Below are 24,375 nucleotides of genomic sequence, written 5' to 3'. Positions count from 1 at the left end.
GAATGGAACATGCCGGGGCACATTTCTGGGCAGGGTGTGCTGCCAAGAAAAGCCACCAGCCTCATGCTGAGCACCCAACTTGGGCTTCTGGCCAGCATCCACCACAGACTGGCTCTCTGGCAATGCCAGGGAAGAGCAGGATTTACAGCTGAGGTCCAGTGGACAATGGAGCAGGAAGGAAAATCTTGCATTGCTTCTGCATTTTTATTTAAGTATCCTTTGCTCTTTTCTGGATAAACGGTGCTGGACAAAGTGGGCAAGGAGTGCTGAGGCTGCTGCTCCAGCTGGAGCTCCAGACAACAAACACTGAGCTGGAAGTGGTTGGAGCATCATCCACTTTCCCAGCATACCCTTAGAGAGCTCCTCACCTCCCATCCCAGTGTCACAGCATCCACCTGCTGCTGAGCCATGAAGGAGCCATCTAATCCTACTGCTGTGTGTGCATCAGGTCAGACACGTGCTCGGTGGATAAACACCCGCTCAGCTTATCTCTCAAGGCCTGGCAGCAAGCCTGGCACTGGGCAGAGCTGCAGGTTTCCGTTTTGGGAAGCTGTGGGATTCCGTGGCAGACTCCCACGCCAGCGCTGGCTTGATTGGGGTCACTGTGCCACACCGCTGTGCCATGCCACGAGCTCTGCATCCAGAGCTAAATCACCCAGATTCACTCTGCGCCCTCACTTCCAAACCTTTACTTGAAGCACTCAGTGCAGGCTGGCAGTGAAAGAAGAGCAGTGACCCCGAGCTGGCTGGGGCCAGCAGACAGCCAGGGTATTCCTATCCTCCGGCTGTAACAAGGTCACAGCCATTGGAATAAAACTTTCTGTAGTCCAGGGGTCAGGAGCTCTTGTTTGTTCTGGTTCTACTACAAAAAAAAAAGAAAACTTTGAGACACAGCTGAGGTTCTGGTGCTGCCTGATTGCTGATTGATGCAGATAAAATGCTTTGCACCAAAACGAAATAATTTGGGAAAATTTGAAAACAAGCACCTGTGAAGAGAGAAGGGAGAGTGGAACAATCTGTCTCACACCCAAGGGCATCAAGGGATGCTCCTCTGATTCCCAGCAAAGGCATCACAGTGCTGGTGGGGGCTGCAGACCCCCTGGAACTGCTCCTGTCAGACTGCTCCAGGCTGTGAGCACCAGAAAAACCCCCAGACACTGGGAACCGAGACACAGCCTGCTCCCAGGGCTGGGCTGCGGGAGGGAAAAACCCTGCACCTTGTGGGGGCCAAAATCCCTCCTGGGGAGGCCGTTTGCTCCAAGGGAGCATTCCCACTCGGCTTTCCCCGGGAGATCAGGGACGGACTGGAGCTAAGCGGGACCCCGGGGCAGAGGGAGTGTCCCTCGCAGGTTCAGCTTGCCCCGGGACCTCGCACGGGGCAGGGGCACACGGAGGGCCGGGCTGCTCCCGGGAACGCCCGCAGCGGGACACGGGTCACGCTCAGCCTTTCAGCTCCTTTGAAGCTGTCGAGGGCAGCACGTTCCCAGTGGAACAGAGTTCGGCAGTTTCGGGAACACTTTGGTATCCCTCCCTTAGCAGTTCCACCTTCCTTCCTCTGGAAATCTCCGCCTCCGGCCGAGCCCTCCTGGGAAAGGCGCTCGGGGTTTGTGTGACATCTGTGAAAACTCCAGTGAACTCAGCTACACACACGGGAGAGGAAGAAACCCGATCGCTGGCACTCGGCTCCGTGCCCAGGGAGCCGAACTTGCCGGTCCGGGCTCGTCCACGGCCGCGGAGCTCACGGGAGACGCGGTCCCGCAGCACCGCCGTACCGGCCCGCCCGGCTAAACTCTTAAGAACTGCCCATAAATCCCGAGCAGGACAGCCAGGGTGCCACTGGAATTCATGCCTAGGCAGGGCATCCCAGCTGCAAAAAAGATAAGAGGGAATATTCCACCTTTAAAGGGGTCAATTTCCCTGCTGTTTATTTTTTTAAGAAGGCGTTTGATTTTGAGCAAACTGCCAGAACATGCTCTGGGTCTGGAGGTGGGAGGGAAGAGGAAGTGCAAACCCTGCTCGAAGTCTCTGCACAGCACTAGTGCTGACGCCAAATTAAAGCTTTTCTCTCTCTACAGCACTCATACTAGGAGAGGGAAAAAAAAAAAAAAAAAAAAAAAAAAAAAAAAAAAAAAAAAACCAAAAAAAAAGAAGGGAACTTTTGCAATCCACGCTCGGGTGGAGGGAAGATGCAAGGCACGAGGAAGCTTGTGGAGGTGTGCCCCAAGACAGCTGTCCCACTGGGAATAAAACTGATGTCAACAGGGCAAAATCCAAATGCTTCAGGGAAGGTAAGAGCAGAAGGGGAGCAGTATTTACCAGCAAGCCACAGACCATGATTTACAAGCTGAATTTTGTATATTTCAAGAAAAAACAACCTTTTTCACACTGATCCTGAAAAGCTCAGCCTGGCATTTAAAGCCACTTACATCCTGCCGATGGGTGACAAGGCACCATGACAGACAGAGGCTGATTTATTGTACCCCCAGCCCCATCTGAGCGAGTTCTGCCTCTCTCCCAGGCACCAACACAGCCCCACACACGCTCTGCCCAGCTCTGGTCCAGCCTTGCCACAAACCAAACCCAAACAGAGCACACCATGGCCTCGCTGATGGAATTTCCTCTGCACTCAGGAAAACGCTTTGGGTCAGGGCCAGGCCACGCTGTGTCCAAGCATCGTCCCTGGCAGGCGCCTTGCAGGGCAGCGCTGTGGCCAGAGATAATCACACTTCCCTGGAGATGGCCAGGGGAAGCACGGCTGTGGTAGAGAAGTGCTCATCGTGCCCCTGCACCCCGATGCTCCACAGCCATCCTGTCCCACCAGGAGGAAGGTGGCCCTTCTCTGAGCTCCTGCCTTCGTTAATTATTGACAGAACGTTGGGCAACGCGCTACGCTGGAGTAAGCCAAGTGCCCCTCGATCACAGCAAGTGACGTGGATCAGTGCTGGGAGTGGGATGGGGACAGGGGACCATGTGCCTTGGGGGGCTGCAGCCCCACACCCCACTTACCCGACCTAGCCCAGCACTGGCCCTTGGAAGTTTTTCTACAGCTACAAGCAGCAGTCAGAGCAACAGTGCAAGAGCTTCCCAGCATCTCCAGCACCCCACCAGCGATCAGTGCGGCCGGGCTGGTCGGGAGGGTTTGGGAACGGTGGAAGAGGAGCTGCCTGGCAGATGCCGGCCAGTGCCGCCCCACCACCCGCAGTTCTCCTGGCTGCACCGAAACCGCACCCCTCTGGAATCTCTCTCCAGTGCAAAAACAGCCTCCGAAGTTATTGGCGCCCCCCTTTCCCAGCCTTTTTCAACCAGACAGCCCTCCCCACATCCCACCCAAGAGCCGGCACTACCAGCCGGGCTGCAGCAGGGACCGCCGCGACACCACTGCCCGAGTGTGTGTGCAGGCACAGACCCTCCAGTGTGTGCAGAGCCCCGAGACACGTGGACCCCCGGATGCTGCAGTTGCTTTTATCCAACTGTAAGAAGTTCACCGGGAGCTCCCAGATGCCATTCCCGGAGTTCCGAGGCGGCAGCAGGGTTAGAATATCACTGTCGGGGATCGCTCACCAAAGGCAGCACTGTGCACCCCCGCGGTTCTCCCCACCCTCCAAACAGGGTTTTGCACCTCAAAATCTGCACCCTGGCTGTGACCCTCCTCTGCCGAACGCATCCAGCCCAGGCAGGGACGCTGCGAGCCGGGGCGGGGGCTGAGCGGGATGCGCTCCCCGCACGCCCTGCAGCATCCCGCTCGCCCTGCAGCACCCCACGGCTCTCTGCGGGGCTACCGGGGGCACCCTCGGTCCTGCAGCCCCCCAGGGCGCTCCGCTGACCGCGCATCCCCGGAGCTCCCCCACCCCCGGAGCGCCCTCCGCCGCTCTCACCGCCGCCGCCGCCGCCGCGGTGGGGGGACCCGCGAGGACCCGGGGACTCGCCGCCGGCAGCAGTTTCGCTTCTCGGGCCTCCCTGCATTCAAACCGGGGCCGGACTTCGCGGAAATTGCATCACGGCGGCCCCGCCCCGCCCCGCCCGCCGGCGCCGGGGGGAGCAGGAGCCGGCACGGCCACCGGGCGGGGGGGATCGGCACCGGGACCGCCGCCGGGAGCGGGGAGCCGGCACCGGACAAGAGGGACAGGCAGCGGGGTGGGGGGACCGGCACCAGGAGAAGGGGCACCGAGGGGAGCGGGCGCCGGCATTCAGGGCAGCAGAAGCCGGTACCGGCACCGGCACCGGCGGGACAGCACCGCCCGCATCGCGCCGCGGACAGGACGGGCGCTCCTGGGGGCACCAGCCTCACAGCCCGGCCCCGTCCCACCCCCGCATCCCCGCGCATCGGGGGCCGAGTCTCCCCCCGGTCCTGTCCCCCCGGTGCAGAGGGGCCGCTCCCGGGGGCGCTGCTCACCCGCAGATCGGGGTTCCCCGCGCTCAGATTCGGTCCAGAGCCGGGAGCGGCGGCACCGGAGTTTTAAGTGAATGTTGAGCGGCAGCCCCGGTCCTCAGCCCTGTCCCCCCGGCAGCCTCCTTTTTAACGGGGCTCGGGGGGCGGGGGTGGGGTGCAGAGCGCTGCCCTCCTTTCTGTTCATCATCACTTTCGTTTTCCGTTCGGTTCCACGCCTGGCGCGATGCACCCGCTGCAGAGCTCAGCCTCGAGCCAGAAAAATACCTCAAACCCCAAATTCACCCCCGGCAGCATCCGAGTCTCATTTGCATCGTGTTTCGTGGGGCGGCACCGACAGCCGGGGGACCCCGCACCCCAGTTTGCGGGCACGTGTTACCACACAAGCACCATCAGCTGATGCTCAGCGCCCGAGGAGTGGGGGATCCTCAGCACCAGGGCTGTGGAGCCCCTTCTCAGCCCCTTCCCACCTCACCAAACCCATCCCACAACAGCTTAGCACCTCATCCCAGCCCTCGCCCTGGTTTGGTGATGGGGCAAATTTGGGGATAAAACACGCAGAACAAAAAAACCCTGCAACCCGATATGACCCCAAAACACACGCACCCAAGCAAAATCCCAGGAAGCTCCTGTAACAGCGCCAGCCCCAGGAAACCACAACAGCAGCCACATCTCACCAGCCTGGACAAAAGGCTTCAGAAATCCCTGACCTGTAAAGCAGCTGCTGTGCCAAACACTGCGGTCAAGCCCCAGCATTCCCACTTAATGGAATTATCTTCATGCCAGAAGCCAGCTGCAAGCCCTGGAAACAACCAGGGAAAACGAACACACCTCCAGCTACAAGTGGCTGTAAAAAATCGCAGGCCCCAGAGGCAAAGTGTCCCTGCTGATGGGGACGTTGTTCAATCCTTCCAGCAACTGATGGGCACGTGGTGCTTGGTGGTGCCACCTCAACACAAAGCCAGCCTTAGCGACAAAAGAAAAGTTTTTTTTTCTCAAAGCAAATGGGAGGAGGAAACACAGAGCCAGCCTGTGGGGCACGCCGGCACTGGAGCAGGAAGGAAGGAGGGGCAGAGACTGGTTTCTGGCACGTTTGTCAACACCAGTGGAAGGAGGAAGAGAAACGATGTTTTTGACCTTCCTGCTTTGTGCAGTCGCAGCCACTGAGTGCCTCAGAGGGAGCTCTCACCTTGCTCCCATCCAGCAGCAGCCTGGGGAGCCAAGAGAAGGGTTTTCCCACCAAGGAGAGGAGTGGGGCAGCCCAGGTGTGTGGGTGCTGAACAGACCCCACCGGAGCACAGGGCACTGGATGGATCCCAGTAGAGCACTGGGTGGCCGTGGAAACAAGGTATTCCTGGGCAGCAAAGCCACCGGGGCTGTGCAAACACACTCTGGTCACTGCTGGACTTGTGACAGGACCGCCACTTGCACGGGCAGCCAGGCTCTGCCAGCCAGGAGCAGTGGGTGGCTCAGCCTCACAGTGGGATCTGACCCCATGGAGCCCCCATGCTCAGCGTTCCCATCCAGGAAAGTGCTCCCCAGCTTTGTCCTTGCAGCTGCCATGGGAACTGTTATGGTTTCCCATAACAGGCAGCACCAATCCCATCCCTGCCTGGGAAGGAGTGACCAAGCAAAGCCCAGCCCTGTATCAGAGTGGTCCATAGTGATGGAGTCCATCCCCATTTGCTACTGCCTGGGGCAGGAATCATCCTCTCTGCAGACCTGACTCTAAACCACAGCAAAGGTCTCTGTGACAGCATCAGACAACAGTAAAAAACAAACAAAATACCTGGCACTACTCTCCTGAGGTGCCCGAGCCAGGACGGGCAGTGCCCAGCTCACCCAGGCAGAACAGCCTTGGCACTGAGGCTTCACTCTGGATTTACAGGTGGGATATCTGGAGTTTTCACTGATTTTACAGGTGGGATATTTTCCCTCCCACTCTAGAAGCAAACAGCTTTCCCTGTATTACATAAAGCTTCCGGCCCTGCTCGTCACTGACCCGGGAGCGGCGGAGCAGCCCCGGGAGCAGCCCCGGGAGCAGCCGGCTCTGCCGTCCCTCCATCCCTGGCGGCAGAGCGCAGGAAGCCGCTGCTGGAGCAGGGAGGAGGCAAAGCAGCGTCAGCACATCCACAGCATTAGGGCGGGGGAGAGCCGAAACCCAGGATCTGCCGATTTTAGACAAACACGGAGCCGAAAGCGCTGAGTTTCGGTTTCCATTCCTGAGGTGACACGGCCGACAGTCACGGAGCGGTTTCCCCAGGAAACCATCGCTGCTGCTCCCCGCCCCAGCGCCAGACACGCTGCCCTTTGTGTGCTGCACTCCCCCAGCTTGTCCGAGGAAGTTGCTGGGAGCTGGGAGAGCCTTCCCGCGAGGATGCTGGAGCATCTCCTGTCCCGGTAACAGCCCTAACCTGCCCTAACCTGCCAGAGAGACGCAGAGAGTGAGGAATTGGTGATTTCTCACAGCCCTCACTCCCTGGCACCACAGGCAGCTGCCAGGCAGGACCGTGGCAAGGCTCTGCTCGCGGTGCTGCCGGGAAGTGGGAGCCTCTGCTCCTTCCCAAACACTGCACTCTCCTCCCGTGGATACCTGGAGGAGAAAATGCAAGTGGCTGAGTCTCCATCTCTGCACAATCCAGGGAAAAGCAGGGACATGAGTCATCCGCAGCCCTTACGTAATTTTGTCTCTATGTGCGAGTCCTCTACCCCCGGCCGTGAGCAGAGCAGCCCTGGGCTCCCCACGGGAGGAAAGGGGAGCAGATCTGAGCCTGAGCACCCAAGGGTCCCCAGGAAGGCAGTGCAGGCAGTACCAGGCTGGCAGAATGGATGCTGAGAGCCCCAGCCCTGCCCAGGGCCCCCAGGCTCACAGAGCAGATTGACCCACTGGGATCCACAGCAATGTCTCAGTTGTGGGGTGCACGACGCCCACTGCAGCCTCGGGAGCCCCCAGTGAGGGGTGCAGCCCCCTGGGGGGGCTTGGGGGCTCGCTCAGGTCTCAGCACCGTGGGAGGGAGAGCTGATCCACAGGTGGGAAGTGCTCTCCACGAGCAATGCTTCACCACCCCTGCTGAAACCAGGGCTGCAAGACCAGGATCTACTGCCGCGCTCACACGGGACTTCCCCCCGGCCAGGGAATGTCGCCAGATCGCCCACGGCCACATCCAGCCCAAGGCCACTCACCCAGACACTGATAATCTCTGCATACAACTCGCTGCAGACAACTTCCCTTCTTTGCTTTTCCTTCTCAGCCCTCATGCTACCACGAGCTGCTGACGCTGCGAGCCCCCGGCTGCCCTCGGCCGGCCGGGAAGCTCCGCGGCACACCGGGAGCAGCACAGCCCGCCCAGGAGCGGAGCACCTCACCCGGGCATCCCTGAACCCCCGGGCGGTCTCTCCAGGGAGACAGGGCTGCCCCACCTGACTGGCTGCCCCGAGAGCTGCTGCAAAGGGAGGGGAGAATTGCACCAGCCCAAATCTGCCTGCAGAGCTTTTATTGCTTGGGGAGCTGTTTACATCCCAAGGAAGAGCTGCTTTGCAGGGCAGAGTACACCCACGCTGGGAATGCTTTGCCGGTGAGGTGATCTATAGTCTCCAGGGCAGGTAAAGGTGCACGGAGCCAGAGAAGAGCTGCTGCCTTCTGCTTGCTCTGCTTTGCCCTTGCTGCCCACACCAACACAGAGCTGACACAAACCCCACCCCATGCTCCACTGCCACCTCTCAGATACCTCTAAAGGGGAGCCAGGAGGTCACTCCAGCTGTCCCCTTTCCACCTGAACATTCCCTCTCCCACAGCCCCTGGGTAACCCAGATGAGTTTGGCCAAAGCAGAGATGGCTGGAGTAGTATGCTCAGCCCACAGCTCTCCAGAGCTGGGCAAAGGCACCACGGCTTTCCAGCCCTGGCACTGCTGGGGAAAGGTGTCCCTGTGTTGCAAAGGGACATTCACTCACCACTGCAGCACAGGAAGGGGGAAATTCAGGCTGGAAACTCACCTCAGGTGTGGCTCAGCACTGCTGCTCACGCTGGAGAGGTAAAAGGCAGCTCAGGGTGATCATAACCCTTTATATGTCCTCGGTCTGACACGCTAGTGCTGTCCCAAGTACAGAGATATGACGGTGATATCTTAGCAGCAGCCAGCTGGGAGGGAAAAACCTCTGATAAGGAGGACTCCTCCTCATCAGCTGTGGCCTCAGCTGAGTCTCGGCCAAAACGAAACAAAATCTAATGCTTCAGAGGAATAGATCACTTTTCTTCCTGATTACGTGTCAAAACTCTCCTAACCACAGGTTGGGGACCAGTGCTTATCAGCACTGGGTGCAGCCACGTCCCAGCTGTGCCATGAACAGCCAGACTTTGGAGCCGCGTTTCAGGCTCCTCGCACACCCACAGCCAGAGGGAACACAGAGGACTAATACATTTATATTTAGTAAAGTGTGTTCCTGTCCTCCCTTAGCCCCATTTCATAATCCCAGCTGTTATACCTGGACATAGAAAACACAATAAACCAGAAACATTCTTTCAAAAAAATATTTATTACTTAATAAAGTGACCCGTCGTTGCTGCTGTTGCCAGATCAAGTTTGGAGAAACCCCAACACTCCAAGCACCCGACTCCTTCCAGCCAGAGACAGCGTGAGACACACAGGCCCTGGGATGGGACCTGGTGAGAGTCACAGCGAGTGGGGTGGCTGAAGGAGAACTGGGGGCTCGACCACCCCGTTACAGAACGGCTGCTTGAACCCAGCAGGGAGGGATGGCAGAGTCCGGCTCCCACGGGATGCTGGGGACTGGGGACAGCCGGGTCTGCCCTCGTGAGGAAGTGTGAGCTTCCTGGAGCATGGCCACGGGGCTCAGCTCTGCACGCTCTGCAGCACGGCTCTGCCATGCAGAACGAGCTTCCCAACCAGGGCTTGGCTTAAAAATCGCCATTGGCTTAAAAAAATCCCAATAATGGATTTTTTTTTTTTTTGAGAAAACTAGAAAAAGACCCCAAATCCTCAGAAGTCACAGCTCTTCTCAGCCCTCTGGGCTCCTGTCTTGCTGCTTCCCCAGTAAACCTGGGCAACCACTGTGCCCACTGTCACAACAGCTCCCACTTGTTTCTGCCACCCAAAGCCAGTGTCACGCACAAAACCCGACCTCCCAGGGCCTGTGCCCATGCTGCCAGAGCCCTTGCTGGTGTCAAGGATTGTAGACAGCCACAGAATTCCTGCTCTTGGCATCCCTCTCCACTCCTGCAGCCCCTAGGGATGGGGAACAGCCAGCTCCCTGCACACCAGACCCCTCAGCAGCTTCCTTTTGCTACCACCTGCTCCTGCCCACTCCTCTGATGGACACTGCTCCAGCTGTGCCAGCCAGCAAGGCTGGGCTGATGACCCAGAGCAGGAAAACTACTCCAAGAGAACAGGGGAGGAAAGCTTTATAAAAAAATAAGCTCTTTTTTTCTTCCCTCCTCCAAACAAGGCAGAGCATTTCTACCTTTCCCTTCTCCAGGCATCCTTCCTCCCCCCTCCTTCCCTCTGACCTGAACCTCCTTGCTCCCAACACGAGCCGCTCTGAGTCTCGTTAGCCCGTGCCCCTCATGACACCGCTCCTCGTCCCACAGCGCAGCCAAAGAAGAGGCAGTTCCCCCCAGAGTGGCACGGCCAGCGTCCCTCCAGGCAAGTCCCCCCTCTCACTTCTGCTCCGCCTCATCAGCCACTGCGGTCACCTCGATGGCGGCGGCAGCGTGCTCGTCCCCGGCAGCCTCGGCGGCACCGGACGGGACAGTCACGACCGTGCTCCCACTGGGAGCTATTTGTGTCACATTCTGGATGGTCGTGCCAAGTCCTGGAAGCGTCAGGAGCTGGAAGGGGCTCACCACCTTCACCACCGTGCTGCCATCCTGGACCGCGGCCGTGCTCAGCACCGTCAGGTTGGAAGCGTCCGGGTGGATCTCCACCGTGCCGGGGAAGGTGGAGCCGGCCGAGGCCAGCACCGTGTACCCCCCCAGCAGAGGGGAGGCCGGGGAGCTGGCGGCGGGGGGCTGGGCTGGGCTCTTCCCCAACACCGAAGGAGGGAGGGCCGAGACCACTTTGCCAAGAGGGAGATTGGCAATCTGGGACACTGGCACGCCGGGGGTGACAGTGAGCTGTGCTGGCTGGGACAGGACTTGGGAGGTGATAGCAGCTGGTCCGGAGGTGGCCCTGGTCAGCCTGGGGCGTTTCAGAGGCGTGGGAACAGAGACGGGGGTGAGGGTCATCAGGACGTTGTTGAGATGCTGCGATTTGTGCTTCAGCTCCTTCGCTCGCTTGCGGTGCTCGTCACACTGCTGCTCCAGAGCTGGAGAGAGAAGGGGTTTGGCTCAGCCTGGATCCTGGACTGGCTTCCCAGAGGTCTGTGGCAATGCCTGGTGTGGCTGGTTTAACACCACCAGCTTTAACACAACCCCCACTTTCTCAGCCCAAAAGAAAATGCACAGGCAGCAATGCCCGGTGCCACACTGCTGTGTCCAGGGCATACCTGCCAAATCCCGGGTGTACTGCTCCCTCGAGCGATCCATCTGGCACTTGTGGCTGGCCAGGACCTTCTTGACCAGATCCAGCATCCCAAAGTTCTGGACTACGTTGTTTAGTAAAACAGCATCTTAAAAACAAGACACGGAATCTTTGAGGAAGCAAAACTCCCTGCGCAAACTATTTGTGGCTTGGCAAAAGCCACACAACAAACATGTCCAGCTGAGACAGCCAAAATCTGCAGGAGGGTAATGCAAGAGGCTGGGGAAGAGGAGAAGGCAGAAGCCATGAGAGAGGGCAAGAGGTCACTGGCCGTGTAAACAGTCCTCTCCTGCCTAGCAGGGGTGATAAGAAATCTGCTGGCACAGTAGCTGCTTGCTGCATCGTTATTCCAATGGCCTAAATTCCACCTCAATTCCCAAGCCAAGCATTTGTCCAGACCCAGACCCAGAGCCAGCAGAGAGGAAGTCCCAGGCACAGGGAATTGGAGAACTGAGGTCACTCGAATTATCCCCAAGTGCAGCCTCATAAATCAGCCAGAAATGAGATTTTTTATGATGAGCTATGTGCCTATTGTGCCATCCAGATACCCCTAAGGATAAAAAAATTCACAAGCCCCTCTCCCAAGATGACTGACCACCCACATCCAGGTCCTTACCCCCAAGCTGCAGTGGGGGATCCTGTGCTCGCTGCTGCAAGCCCTTCATAGTTTCCACCAGCTCCTGGTGGAACTCATGGATCACTTCTTCCAGGAGACCACTGTCCTTCAGACCTTGCCAAAAAGCAAAGGTGTCATCTGGAGAAAGAGGAAGCAAAGGAGAACCTCAAAATCCTCGGCAGCGTTTAATGGTAATCTGCTATGGGTTCCCTGTGGACACCCCTGCAGGGGTGCAGTCCTGCCGGGCTGGGAGAGACCCGTGAGGCCCCAGGGCTGGGGCAAAGCCCACCCAGAGCACGGACCCAAAGGAGGATGTGCTCTGCCCACCCCTGTCCCACACCAAAAGGACACTTTACTACAGTCAGGAGCACCAAGGAGAATGATTTCATGACCGCTCTGATAAGAATTTTTTTCCTCCAGAGCCACATTTGGCCCTGGCTTTGACATGTTGGTGCTTGGAAACAACTTTATTGCAAAGCTATGCAGCCAGCCCGCACACCAGTAGAATGTAACACAGTGCTACTCCACCAGCAGAGGAGGAATAATCCTAGTGGAGACTGCTCTGCTAAGAGGGTCCTTCCTGCTCCTCACCCTGCTGCTTCCCTGTTTCCCCACATCTCCTCCACCCAGTGAGCCCTGCGGGATCCCAAGCCATACCTCCAATGCTGGTGCTCCAATCGCTGGCATCCTCGCATGTTTCTATGGTTATTGTAGCCGGGGATCCGTTCACTGCAACCAATAGCAAAAAAGAAGAGAAAAAAATTCCCAGGTCCTGATTTTTCCCTGTATTTTCACAGGCTGTTTCCAAAGGAAGCACTCCCTTGCTGCATTTCTGTGACTTCTCCTTTATATTGCAGATGATCACATCTGTTTGAATGCAGATCTCAATGCTGAACGGAGACACCCAAGCTGTGCCAGCTGTACTTATTTTCCTACATTAGAGTGCAATCCCCAGGGATTGCTCCTGCAACCTTTGCAGCACAAGAACACATGCTTGAGAGCAATATTTCCCTCCTGTTTCCCCCTGAAAACACACCAGCACTGCTCAGGACAAAAGTCAAACAGATTTAGAGTCTGATTTTTTTGGCAGCCCTTTTTACCCAGCCACCATTTGTCTGGAGGGTTTCTAAAGCCTCCAAGGGAAGAGCAGCACCCACTGCACAGGGATGCAGGGGGGATCCCTCCTTCCCTCCAGCTCTGCCAAATCTCAGCAGTTTTGTTACCATAGAGCCGGGGAACAGGCGTCATTCATGCCAGGCGCAGGAGCGGGATGGATGGGAACCTGGCCAGAGCCCCACAGAGCTGTGCAGAGCCTTTGGAATGCTCAGTTGCAGCCATTAAATCCAGTCCCTCTGCTCCTCTACTCCACAGCTTTCAGGGCTCTGGTTACTTCAGCACAGCCCAGCAGCTGGCAAGCATCTCCCATTGGTGAGCTCATGTTTAACAGGGGTTCTTGGAGTGGGCTGGCATCAGCATCAGCTTCCCCACCACAATCCCAGGATGTGGTGGATGGGTGCTCTGCAGAACCAGCCAAGGGGCTTATCCTGTCCCAGAGGCACCACCAGGAGCCTGGGGTGTGGGGCACTTTCAGGGCTGTTCTTAATGTTCAGGGGCAAAAGGAGTTAAATACAGAATTATTTCAAAATTAGAACGCTTTCCAATGAAACAGTTGCCAGTAACTATAGATCAAAATCATCAAATCACGGAATGGCTTGGGTTGGAATGGACCTCAAGGTTCATCTCATTCTAACCCCCTGCCACGGGCAGGGACACTTTCCACTAGACCAGATTGCTCCAAATGCTGTCCAACCTGGCCTGTGACACTTCCAGGGATGGAGCAGCCACAGGGACCTTGGTTATGTGGCACTCCTGGGCTCTGACGTGTGAAAGGCCCTGCTGAGGCTGAGGAAGGGTGCACGTACCATCGGCAGAGGCGGGAGTCAGAGGGATGTACTCTGTCGATGTCTGGCTGGTCAGGGACACCCTGGCTCCTGTCAGGTCAATTTTGGTGCTCCGGCAGGTGTTGGAACAGACCTTTGTGTGCTGATAAAAATCCAGTTCTCCTGAGTCCATAATCTTCCTGAAAGACAGGGAGCAAGCACAAGGACAGGCACATCAGCAACAGCTAAGGGCTCTGAGATCGTTCCTGGCAGCCTTCACCCCAAACTTTGGAGTCCCAAAATGCCAGGAGAGCAGGCAGAGCCAGCAGGAGCCCTTACTGGGACTGACTAACTCATTTCTTCATGAAGGAGGGGAAGAGAGAGCCCCTATCTGGTGCCACCAGCACATCCCCTCTAAAGCTTCAGCTTCCAACCAAAGGATCAGCTGGAGTCTCACCTCAGGGTGAGACCACAGGGAGTTTCTTTCTTGCCTTTTTGACTCTATAGCTCAAAAGGAGACAGGCCATAACCCTATTTAGGAATTAAAATCAGGTCTCTCATCTCATTCAAAGGGAGTGCCAGCTCTAGAACACGGGATCTTCCAATCCAAGAACATTATCTCCAAAACATTCCCAAGCCTTGCTGGCCAACAACCACCTAAGCTTCCTGACATTTGCTACCATGGGCTGCTGGGTTTGCCTTCAGAAATTCCCTGAAATGTTTTTTCCCCTCTCAAAGCTCTGCCTCAACAAAGCCTAAACCTCTTATGCACAATTTATGTGGAGCAAAAGCTGTTTAAAAGGAATACAGGATATGCCTGCATTGAAGTAGAATAATTCAGGGATAGGCAATGTCACCCTGTGAAAAGAGCACAAAACCACTGACAATTCCTGGGGAAAGAGGTGAGTCTTTTTTAATCCTGTCCAAAGGCAGAGAAAGACTTTAACTAAATCACAGTTTCAGGCTGGTGTTCAGGAGGACCATAGACGAATTGAATTACTATAGTTAATACTAGAGAAGAGAAATGTTTGCAATAAAGAAGCTTTTTTTGGGGTTTTTTTTGCGAAGGACTTATTTAGAAGTGATGTCAAGGAGGAGTGCTGCAACCAGAGCATTGGTGATGACCAGACTGATTTCATTTGGTGACTCACACTGAGAATCCACAGACAACATGGCCCAACCACCACCAGCCATTAAAATTTCCAGTGTCCCTACACCAGCTGGAAACTCAGCATGGTTCAAGCCCTGAAAAGGCTAGAGAAGTACTTCTTGCCCCAAATAATTCCTTAGGCACAAGGACAGAATAAAGCCATTGGACTGACCACATTTGGGACCAGGCTGTCATTAAAACAAACATTTATAGTGGTTCATTTGCTCCCTCAGCAGCACAACTGCCATTCCAAAGGTTCTGTTCCAGCCCAGCACAATCCCCCAGAAGTGTCCAGAGACACAAAGGAAGGCACTAACCGGAGCATGATCCCGTTCATCCGGATCGCCCTCTTCCAATCCTTCAAGGTCGACTTGCCTGCCAGGTGGACAAACTCCTTGGGGCTGATTAGGTGATCATGAAACTGCAAAAGGCAGGGGTGCAACATCAGTGCCACGAGCCATAAACAAGCCAAAGATGCCCTGTGAGCAAGGTTCAACTGGAGCCTGCTGGCATTTCCCAGTGCCCAGCAGCGGCTGCAGCCTCCACGTGCCACTGAACACCCCCAAAACAGATGGCTGCCAGGCACTCCCCACCCCAGAGAACACTGCCCAAGTTGGAAAGATTAAAGCCAAACAGTGCTGTCACCAATGGTTAGTTAATAGCTGCTCCAAGCCAAGGCTTCAGAGGTGTGTGAGTTTGCCCAGCTCAGGCAGGACAGCTGGGGAAACACCCATAGCTTGTGCAAAGTATCATTAACAGCAGGGAGCTGCTCACGCTCTCACTAACAGCACACTCAGTGAAAGTTGGGCTGCACTGCTAACATTTGGGTCCAAGGGCATGTTATGCCCCATAGGAGAGAGAAAAGAAACCCAGTGGTCTTTGACCTCCTGCTCCCAAGCCCAACCATTGGTATCAGGGAACCTCTGGCCTCTCTGGCAGTGCACACCCACTGCTACTGCAAACCAGCTTCAGGGAGCTGGCACACAGTGTGCCAGCTCTTCCCTTTCTTTTATTGCCCTACACACCCAGCTGTGCCTGAACCCAACAGCAACCTGCTCACAGGATCATAGAATTATAGAATCACTAAGGGTGGAGAAGTCCTCCAAGATCCTCGAGTCCAACCATGACCCAGGCAGTCCTCTTAAGAGCTGCCTTACAGCCCATCTCAAAGGATTTCCCAAATCCAGGCCTCCTCTTTTCCATGGCCATGTTGACCAACATAGAGCAACTCACTGTTACTGCATGAGAGACTGCATCTCTGAGCAAGGACAAAGGCTTCAGTGCAGAGAGGACAGATTTTAGGAGGCAGCAGCATCTATCCTCTGCCTCATGGACAGAGGAGACCATCTCTGCTGGGAAGGGCAAGGACTATCCTTTGGGAGCCCAAGGAGACTCTCCCTCAGCAGGGTATTGTTTAGGCTGTGTACAAATGCCAGCAATGACTCACTCATGGCATGTTCCTGAATTCATGTAATTTTTAACCATGAGTTACCCAGGACACAGCAGCAACTCTTCAGTAGGTCCTCAATACATTCCTCAAACTTTCCAACTGAGCAGACACTGCAAGTGCCCAAATTTATCAAATTTTAAATAACACATTAAATTGAGGCACCATCTCTCCAGCCAGAATTACACAATTTAGTCAGGACAAATATCAGGTACCCAGCACCAGGGAAATGTCATCCTTTCCTACCATGACATGGCTCTCATGCACAGCAGCTGATCAAAGCTTATCACAACCAGGACAAGCCAGGTGACCTCACAATGTGGGCAAGGGGAAAGCACAAGTCCAGTGCTGTGCTCTCTGTTCTCACCTGCACACACTTCACATTGATTCCAGGGCACACAAACTTCCTCCAGATGAGGTTGGCTTTGCTGTCCCCGCAGGTGATGGGGTAGACAATCTCTGCCTCCAAACTGTCCTCATCTTCAGCCATCTTCACTTCTCACAGGGATCAGAGGAAGGGACAGATCAAAGAGAAACATGAGCCACAGCTCCTGATTCATGTGCCTGAGCCACACATGCAACAATAGTTTTGAAACTCAGAAATTAAAAAAAAAAAGTAGATGATGCATGGCGGGGTGTGCTGGGGTTTGTGGCCACCATTCACTTGCACTCTGCTATGAAAGTATCCAAACACCCAAATTTCTCAGGCAAAACAGCCCAGTAAGATTTATGCAAATCCAGCTGCAGCTGAGCACAGGGAATATGAGAAGTCATCCATTCTTGATAAAAAGAGAATGATGTTGTCTGGGTGGAGTCACCCTTGGTTTTAAAGTAAAACTGGTTTTAAGTCAACTCCAGCCCAGCTGATCATCTTTGCTCCCTAAACTCATTTTTACTTGCAACCAAAGCCAGCAAATTGCTGCAAAACTGACATTCCCGTGGCAGGCTGGAATGGCAGGAGCCAGGGATGGCCAGACACGGGGACTCATCCCGGACCAGGAGAGGGCAGCAGCAGCCCAGCCTGCCACTGCCAGCTCCCTGCTGGTCACCGAGCCCCCCTGGATGCTGGGACAGCATCCCTGGCACCCCCGGGACAGCATCCCCAAGGCCCACAAGAAAACACCCCGGAGCCCCAGCAGCTCTGCCCAACAGTGCTTGGACTGTCCCACACCAGCACAGGGCTGTGGCACACGGGGTGGTGCAGCTGGCATCAAGGGGCTGTGGAAAGAGCTGACCTACCTAGAACCGCTTCCTTCAGGTCTGTGGAGGCTGTGAAGGCAGCAGCAGCTGCAGCAGCTGCATTTTCAGTCTCCAGAGTGTCTTCGTTGATGTCACCGCTGGGAAGAGAGGCAGAGGCATTCTTAAGCCATGTGGCTGTGCCACCCCCACACCCGATGCATGCCCTGTGGAGACATCGCCTCAGAAGTCCCTCGGATCACATTTTCCCACAAGAGCTAAGAGTCAGCTCTGGGTTTGGGAGGCTCAGCTCCATTTTTTCATGTGGAGATGAAGAACCCCACAGCAGGCAAGCCCCTGTCAGCAGCCTGGCCAGCTCTCTCTTGCTTCCCCTTTAATCCCAGCCCTGTGGATCTGCCTCCAGCCCAGCCCATGCTGGAGAGCTGGCATGGAGAGATGCTGTCAGCACAGCCCCCTGCTCAGAAGTCACTGCCAGCCTTTGGAAGCTTTGCCTGAGATTTCCTCAGGAAAAACATGTGTGAAACATGCTGCTGCTGTCTGGGCAATGGACTGGCTGAATCCCCTGGTATGCAGGATGCTCCAGGGAGCAGGACCTCAAGGAGCCACAGAGATACTACAAAGGAGTTGGAGAAACCCCAAGAGCAGATCCATGAGCAGAGATAACATAACATGAGTTACAGACACTTGCAATACAATCTCTGAGCCTCTTAAAACTTGATCTATCCATGACATTCATTAATAGCTGACTGTCCAGCTGCTTCCATTGTCCCCACGTTTAGATCTCGGTCTTCTCTGGGTGCTTTGCCCATGGAGTCACACAGTGGGTCCTGCACAGCCCCCACTCCCTCACTGTTCTCCCAGCTCTGCTACAGGAATACAGAGCCCCAAGCCTCTCCCAGGAGTTTCCCACACTCAGAGGGAACAAGCACATCTGGCTGGGATGTGGGACATGCTCCTCACCCCCTCGGTTTTGGAGGTGAGGTCCCAAAGGGAGGGAGCCCACACTGGTGCCCTTATGGATCCACCTGTACATCACAGCCAGTGCTCAGCAGGGACCATTCCTGGGTTTTCATACAAACACAGAATGGTTTGGGCTGAAAGAGCCCTAAAACCCATCTTGTTCCAAGCCCCACCCATGGGCAGGGACACCTTCCACTATCCCAGGTTGCTCCAAACCCTGTCCAACCTGGCTTGGAACACTTCCAGGGATGGGGCAGCCACAGCTTCTCTGGGCAGTCTGTGCCAATGCCTCGCCACCCTCACAAGTAAGAATTTCTTCCCAATATCTAATCTAACTCTGCCCTCCTTATGAGATGTATGTTTGGTGGTGTCGCTGAAGCTGCAGAAACCTTGAAACCTTGCCCCAGAAAACCCACAGGGGCAGGGGGAGAAATACAATTAGCTTTTCACATACTTTGGCACATAAACTCCCTAGGAAGACTCCACAGAGAAAATAAACCTGAAAACCTCCCTCAGTTTGGTACCATGGATGAATTAAAAGACAGTCCTAGTGACTCACTGGCAACCACATTTCTCACCCGCTGTGCCACGGGGACAAGGAAATTCAAGAGCAACTGGTTTTTCCATTCTGGGCTCCTAACACACAGCTCCAGGGTGGAACTGCAGCTTCAAAGCATCCCTCCCCTCAGCAGCTGCAGGGCAGGTACCTGTGGGGAGCAGCACAGAGATAAGGAATGGTGTGGGCGGCAGCTCAGCCTCACCAGGTGAGTGGCTCACAGACGCTGCTCCAGAGAGAGGGGAGACAGCTCCTGATGTGACAGAAAGATGGACACAACTCTGCCTCTGCAGCTCACAGTGACCACCAGCCCAGAGCCCTGGCAGAACATGGGGAGGGTAACGTGAAAGGACTCAAAAGGGTAAACTCTGAGCTAAGGCATTTGCACAAAGGTGGTTATTACACAAGTGGCAGTCTGACAGAAGAACAGAAGAATTCTAACCTGGGTTTTTTCATCAATTTGCTGCTGGGTTCTTGCATTTCTCCAGGTGAAAGGCCAGCTATGGCACTTCAGCAGGGTGCCAGAGGAAGCAACCCCTTCTGGCATACAAGCTCAGCACCCCGCAGCCCTGACCTGCCTCCAGATCAAGAACCTCCACCAAGTTAGCCAGAAGAAACCCTCCAGCTGAAAGGTCAGCACCTTTCAGAGCTTCCTCCAGGACACCACCACATTTGCACTGCTCCGAAAAATGACCAAAAGGTGCAACTGGATGGGGAGGAATAACCCAGCCCACACCCTTAACCTCCAGAGGAAAACAAACAAACCAACTCCCAGCTTGTATGAAAAATTCAGGCAACTGAAGTCTGTGTCTGCCATGGACACGTGGGGGAGAGAAAACCACAAAAAAAGGCGAGTGTCTCCATGCTGTTTCTCCCATCCCATTCCAGGGAAACAGACTGAGGCAGAAGCAAGGGAAAACACAAACACCTTCCAAACCCCAGCAGTGCAGCCCCCCAGCTGGCCCTGCCTTTGCCAGTTGCCATGACGAAGGCAGGGGAGGACGGTTCTCATCTTCCTCCCCAGGAGGATCCATAAACCAGATGGAAGGAAGAGAAGAAGGCATGTACAGATAACTCAGAGAGCTGGCATCTCCCTTCTTTTCTGCTTCTGCCTTGCCTGGAAACTTGAGAGAGAAAAGTGTCCCCCAGAATCCTTTGCTGATCAGAAATACAAGCACCTCATCAGAGCATCAAGTACAGATCCCCTCCTCTCACAGACCAAAGAGAAAAGCTTCTTGCTCATTATAATTTTCCCATTTCCCTCAGCCTTTTCCTTAAGAACACATGAACTAATTAAGCTCTTAACAATTGGTTGTACAGAGGGTTTTTTTAATAGCAAACCCATACCCAGATGAGCACTAGAAAAAGGCACCAACCCCCAAGCTGAGTTTGGTTTAAGTGTCACACCAGGCAAACAGAAAGCTCCCCATGTGAGTGGTGACCGAGCCAACACCAAGGGATCCCAGTCCGTGCCTGCAGCTGCTCTCCTGACAGCAGCTGGGGCTGCAGAGGGAAATCAGTGGCAAAGGAAGAAGGAGCCAGCACCACTGGGCATTGCCCCAGGAGGAGCAGAGCCTGGTGGGAGCACTGTCCAAGGCCACAGAGAGACCTTGGGTGGCTTGTGCTGCCACCCACCACCAGCCCCACTGCCCTGCTCAGTGGGGGAGTCAGGCAGGTTTTACTCTGTGATGCCAAAATTCACACCCTTTCCATTAACCCACTACCAGCCCCAAGAATGGGGGAGCAAAGGGCTTGTCCAGGGGCTCTTCTCCAGAGAGATCCAGGGAAAACCCTCAGGGAATCTCTTCATACATGCCAAGACATCTCTGCTCAGAGCTATGACTAAATGAAAGCATTCCTCTCTGTGCTGTGTGGAGCTGTCCTGCTCCTGACCATCCAGGGGACACTGGGAGGGTGAGAAAAGGTTTCCAAAGAAAAACAGGATGGAAACTAAGAGTGAAAGGAAACCAACTGACTGAGACAGCCTCTGCCATGATCCATTTTCCCAGACAACACCAATGGGTCAATGCTGCACATGGGTCTGTAGAGGCTCAGAGCCACATGACAGCCAGGAACCATTCTGCATCCAAGAGCAGCCACATCCCAAGTGTCACATCTGGCTGCTTCTCCACTGAGGGAGACAAGGGAGTCTCCATGGGACAGAAAACAAGAGGAGTAAAACCCTTCTTCCCCACCATCACCGCTCTTCTGGGAATTGAAGAGGGTTTGGAAACACTCACAGAGCCAGGGTGTGGAGGAAGAGCAGGGCCCATCCTGCCTATCCTAGCACCAACAGCTCTTGCCTCTGCCTGTCCCTGCCCATTCTTTACCAAAAATTCATCTGTTAATGGGCTTTATCTCAGTTGAAGCAGCACAAGGGGAAGGCCCCTGGACTGAGCTGTCACCTTCTGTCCTGCTCAAAGCCCCAGGGTACTGACACAAAGACATGTTTGAGAAAAGAAGACAAACACCTTGTGGAGAGCAATAAACAGCCATTCAACACCCACTTATTTCAGACAAGCCTGCCTGGATGTAGCTCCAGGTGTGAACTTGGATTTTCTGCCCACTGAAAGAACAAAACACAGGCTCTGAGCTCTGCCCCACCCAAAAAACCATAGAGAAATAAAGCAAAGAGTCCATTGCTATGTGGGCCTTCAAGGTACCAGCCAGGCTCTTAGGCCGTGGCCAACCTGCCACTGAACAGACCAGACCTGAACAAACAGCAGCCCTGAATAAAAAAATACCAATTTTTTTCTGCCAAAAAAGGCAGAAATTGGGCAAATCATCAGGAGTTTCACAATCAGACTTCACTGGTTTTTTTTGAGCAGTGCCTCTCCATTCAGGGCAACACTGTTTCAAGGACACCTCTCTCACTCCTGTTGCTGGCAGTGGAGGCTCCTGCAGAGCTCGGCCAAAAACCAACCAACCCCAAACCTCCTCAACCTTCAGGGAAGGGGAGTTCAGCTGCACCACCCTCAGCCTGGTGAGGACAAACTTGTCTCTTGGAGTTCAGAGCTCAGCACAGCCACCATGAAATAAATAGCAGAAAAACACTGATTTAGCTACTGGTGTCTGGTTGCCAACTGGATTTTTGTTCACTCCCAACATCCAAATCCACTCAGAAAAAGGGATTTGGGGTCAGTCTTTTTTCCCCACCTCAAAAGAGGGAAAGAGTGGAGCCTGTTCTGCACAGAGCTGCAGAGCCCTGGTGTGGGAAGCCCAAGGAACTGGACACTCCATGGCCACCGCTGCGGTCCCCACAGTGAGCAGGGATGCAGGAGGAAGCACTGGGGGATAAATCCCAACCTACAGCCATGCCTGGGAGGGTTTCCAGCACATCCCCTCAGCACCAGCCCATCTCTTACCCGTGCTGGGACAGGTTGGTGGTGACCAGCACTGTCTTCACCTCCTCCATGCCAGCGCCGTCCACCGCGCCGTCCGGCGTGGTCACCACCACCACCTCCTCCATGTGCACACTGACGTCCGGCGTCGCCATCGCGGGACAGCCACCGGCTCAGTCACCAGCTGCTTGTGGAGAAAGGGGGGAATGCCAGAGTCAAAGGGTGAACTCGGTCACGGAAGGATCCTGGGCATGGTGGGAGCAGGGAGAGAAGGGACTGCAGGGATCCCAGGGTCGTAAAGAGAATGGGATCAGCAAATCCCCAAGTGCTAAATCCCAGGAGGAAAGACAAGGGGAAGCTCAACCCAACACATGCTCTAGAGGCTGGGTGAGAATGATGGGCATGGGTGGGACTGGGGTGCAGGAGGTGAAGGGCAGAGTGTGAAAGAGGTCCAAAAAAAAAAATGTTCCTGGCATCCACCATAAACTCTCTGAAGATACTCAGTTTGAAGGTGCGTTTCCAAATGTATTTCAAACTATCTCACGATTTCACACTGTTGGAGGAGCTTGTCACTGTCTCCTCCACAGTAAAACAGGGATTCTTCCCTCCTCCAAAGTCACACACACACAAAAAATCAAATTAAAAAAGCACATCAAGCCCGCAGAAACTGTGACATCTGGAAACTATTTCAAAGCATGCATTTCTAATAAATCAGCAATAGATGTAAGACAGCACTCCCTCTCCAGCTTTCTTGGAGCTCCTTTAGGAACTGAAAGGGACTCTCAGGTCTCCTCAGAGCCTTCTTTTCTCCACCTCTCTCAGCCTGTCTCTAGAGCAGAAGTGCTCCAGCCCTCAGAACATCTCCATGACCTCCTCTGGCCTTGCTCCACCAGCTCCACATGCCTCTGATGCTGGGAGCCCCAGAGCTGGATGCAGCACTGCAGGTGGGGTCTCACCTGAGCAGAGCAGAGGGGGAGAATCCCCACCCTTGCCCTGCTGCCCACAATGCTGGGGAGCAGCCCATGCCCAGGAAAGGAGAAGTTGGTGCCTACAAAGCATCTCCTACAGCACACACTGCACAGCTGCAGCCCCCACAGAGACAGGTAAGGGAACACCTCACCCAGGTCTGGCTGTTCCAGGCTCAGACACCCATGGAGAAGTCCAAGCAGTGGCACAGAGCACAGCAGAGATGTCACCTGGCTCCCACCACTTCCCCAGGCCCCGGCCAGAGCAGAGCACTGACCCAGCACGTCCAGTGTGACTTCACAACCAAGTTCATGCCCTGCAGAAAAACCTGCCTGACCCACAGGGACACCACGAGGTGCTCTTTACCTCCACAGAGCCCACAGGGTTTATCCAGGGAGGAATGGTCCCTCTGTGCCAGCCCAGCACAAAGCCACCAGCAGAAGCACTTCAGTTTTCACAGCAGCACCGATGCTCAGATGCCTCCAGCTCAACCACTCCAATTTTTGTGGTCACTCTATCCCTACCCTTGTCCTTCATTTCGGGGTAAAACCCCTCCCACTTAGTGACCAGCATCACTCACAACACCCCTGAGCTGGGACTCAGTTTCAGCCCCAGACATCCTGCCCAGCATCACGGGACTGAACCCCACGTGTGCTGCTCAGATGCCTCTGGGCAGGAACCAGCACTGAATGGAGAAAAAGTGCATTGAAAACATAAGTAATCAAAAAAGTGGCTAAAAACACACCAGCAGTGGGGCTGTGAAGGGGGACAAGGGACACCCCAGCTCTACCAGGACTTAGGGTGTCCATGCCTGTCCCTCCTGGTGCACCTTGCAGGGTGCTGAGAGCATGTCAAGGGCTGTGGGAAAGATTTGGGATGAAGTGAGGAAAAAATATAAAAGCAAAAAAAGCATAGCACAGCTGGGAGAGGAGAGAGGTTTTTGGGGTGCAGCATCAGGAGGGCTGAGACCAGATTACACTGCGGGCAGCCAGCAAGGCTGAGCACAGAGACGGGGATGCAGTGTGGGTGCAGAGTGGTACTGAGAGAGAGATGGGGTGCATGGGGAGGTGGCTTTAGGGGGGTTAAACAGAGCTGCACAGACCGGGGGGGCCATGGTGTGCAAGAGGGGTACCTGGAGAGAGGCGATGGAGAGCAGCACAGACAGCACGGGCGGGGGGCTGCAGCTGCCCGGGGGCGGGGGGCACACGCTGGGGCTGCACGGGCGGGGGGCTGCCCGGAAGAGAGCGGCAGGGGAGCTGCAAGACGATGGCGAGCGGCCTCAAGGAGGGAGGCAGAAGACACAGGGGGACACGGAGAGGGGGTGCCCGGGGGGCTGCA

At 55.2% G+C, this 24,375-nt stretch overlaps 2 protein-coding genes across 7 annotated transcripts in view; both read right to left on the bottom strand.

The window, feature by feature from the left end:
* The window catches only part of HELZ2 (helicase with zinc finger 2), a 28,360-nt gene extending 19,876 nt beyond the window's left edge, over nucleotides 1-8,484 (bottom strand). For 2 of the 4 annotated variants that reach the window (XM_041458243.1, XM_041458247.1), the window contains exon 1: nucleotides 3,876-3,951. The gene's annotated coding sequence lies outside the window, so the exon portion shown is untranslated. Of the gene's footprint in view, nucleotides 1-3,875; nucleotides 3,952-8,339 lie in introns of those variants that run through there. The other 2 variants (XM_041458244.1, XM_041458245.1) reach the window with 2 other exon arrangements.
* A 418-nt stretch (nucleotides 8,485-8,902) lies between these two features.
* On the bottom strand, nucleotides 8,903-23,422 carry GMEB2 (glucocorticoid modulatory element binding protein 2). 3 transcript variants are annotated; one of them, XM_041458378.1, is made up of 10 exons: nucleotides 23,404-23,422; nucleotides 22,096-22,255; nucleotides 17,257-17,354; nucleotides 16,385-16,515; nucleotides 14,888-14,991; nucleotides 13,463-13,620; nucleotides 12,198-12,269; nucleotides 11,541-11,678; nucleotides 10,890-11,012; nucleotides 8,903-10,709 (listed from the first exon to the last, which is right to left on the bottom strand). In XM_041458378.1, exons 2-10 carry the CDS (start codon nucleotides 22,224-22,226, stop codon nucleotides 10,063-10,065), a joined length of 1,602 nt encoding a protein of 533 aa, XP_041314312.1. In that variant the 5' UTR covers nucleotides 22,227-22,255; nucleotides 23,404-23,422; the 3' UTR covers nucleotides 8,903-10,062. The 3 variants fall into 3 exon arrangements, with proteins under 3 accessions (XP_041314312.1, XP_041314313.1, XP_041314315.1); XM_041458379.1 differs by having other exon boundaries at nucleotides 16,385-16,512; nucleotides 23,404-23,421; XM_041458381.1 differs by lacking the exons at nucleotides 22,096-22,255; nucleotides 23,404-23,422 and having other exon boundaries at nucleotides 16,385-16,507.
* Nucleotides 23,423-24,375: the final 953 nt, after the last annotated feature.

The sequence above is a fragment of the Pyrgilauda ruficollis genome, unplaced genomic scaffold (genome assembly GCF_017590135.1).
Source record: "Pyrgilauda ruficollis isolate IOZ18807 unplaced genomic scaffold, ASM1759013v1 scaffold127, whole genome shotgun sequence".
Classification (NCBI taxonomy): Eukaryota; Metazoa; Chordata; class Aves; order Passeriformes; family Passeridae; genus Pyrgilauda; species Pyrgilauda ruficollis.
This window is presented reverse-complemented; position numbering and strand designations above follow the sequence as displayed.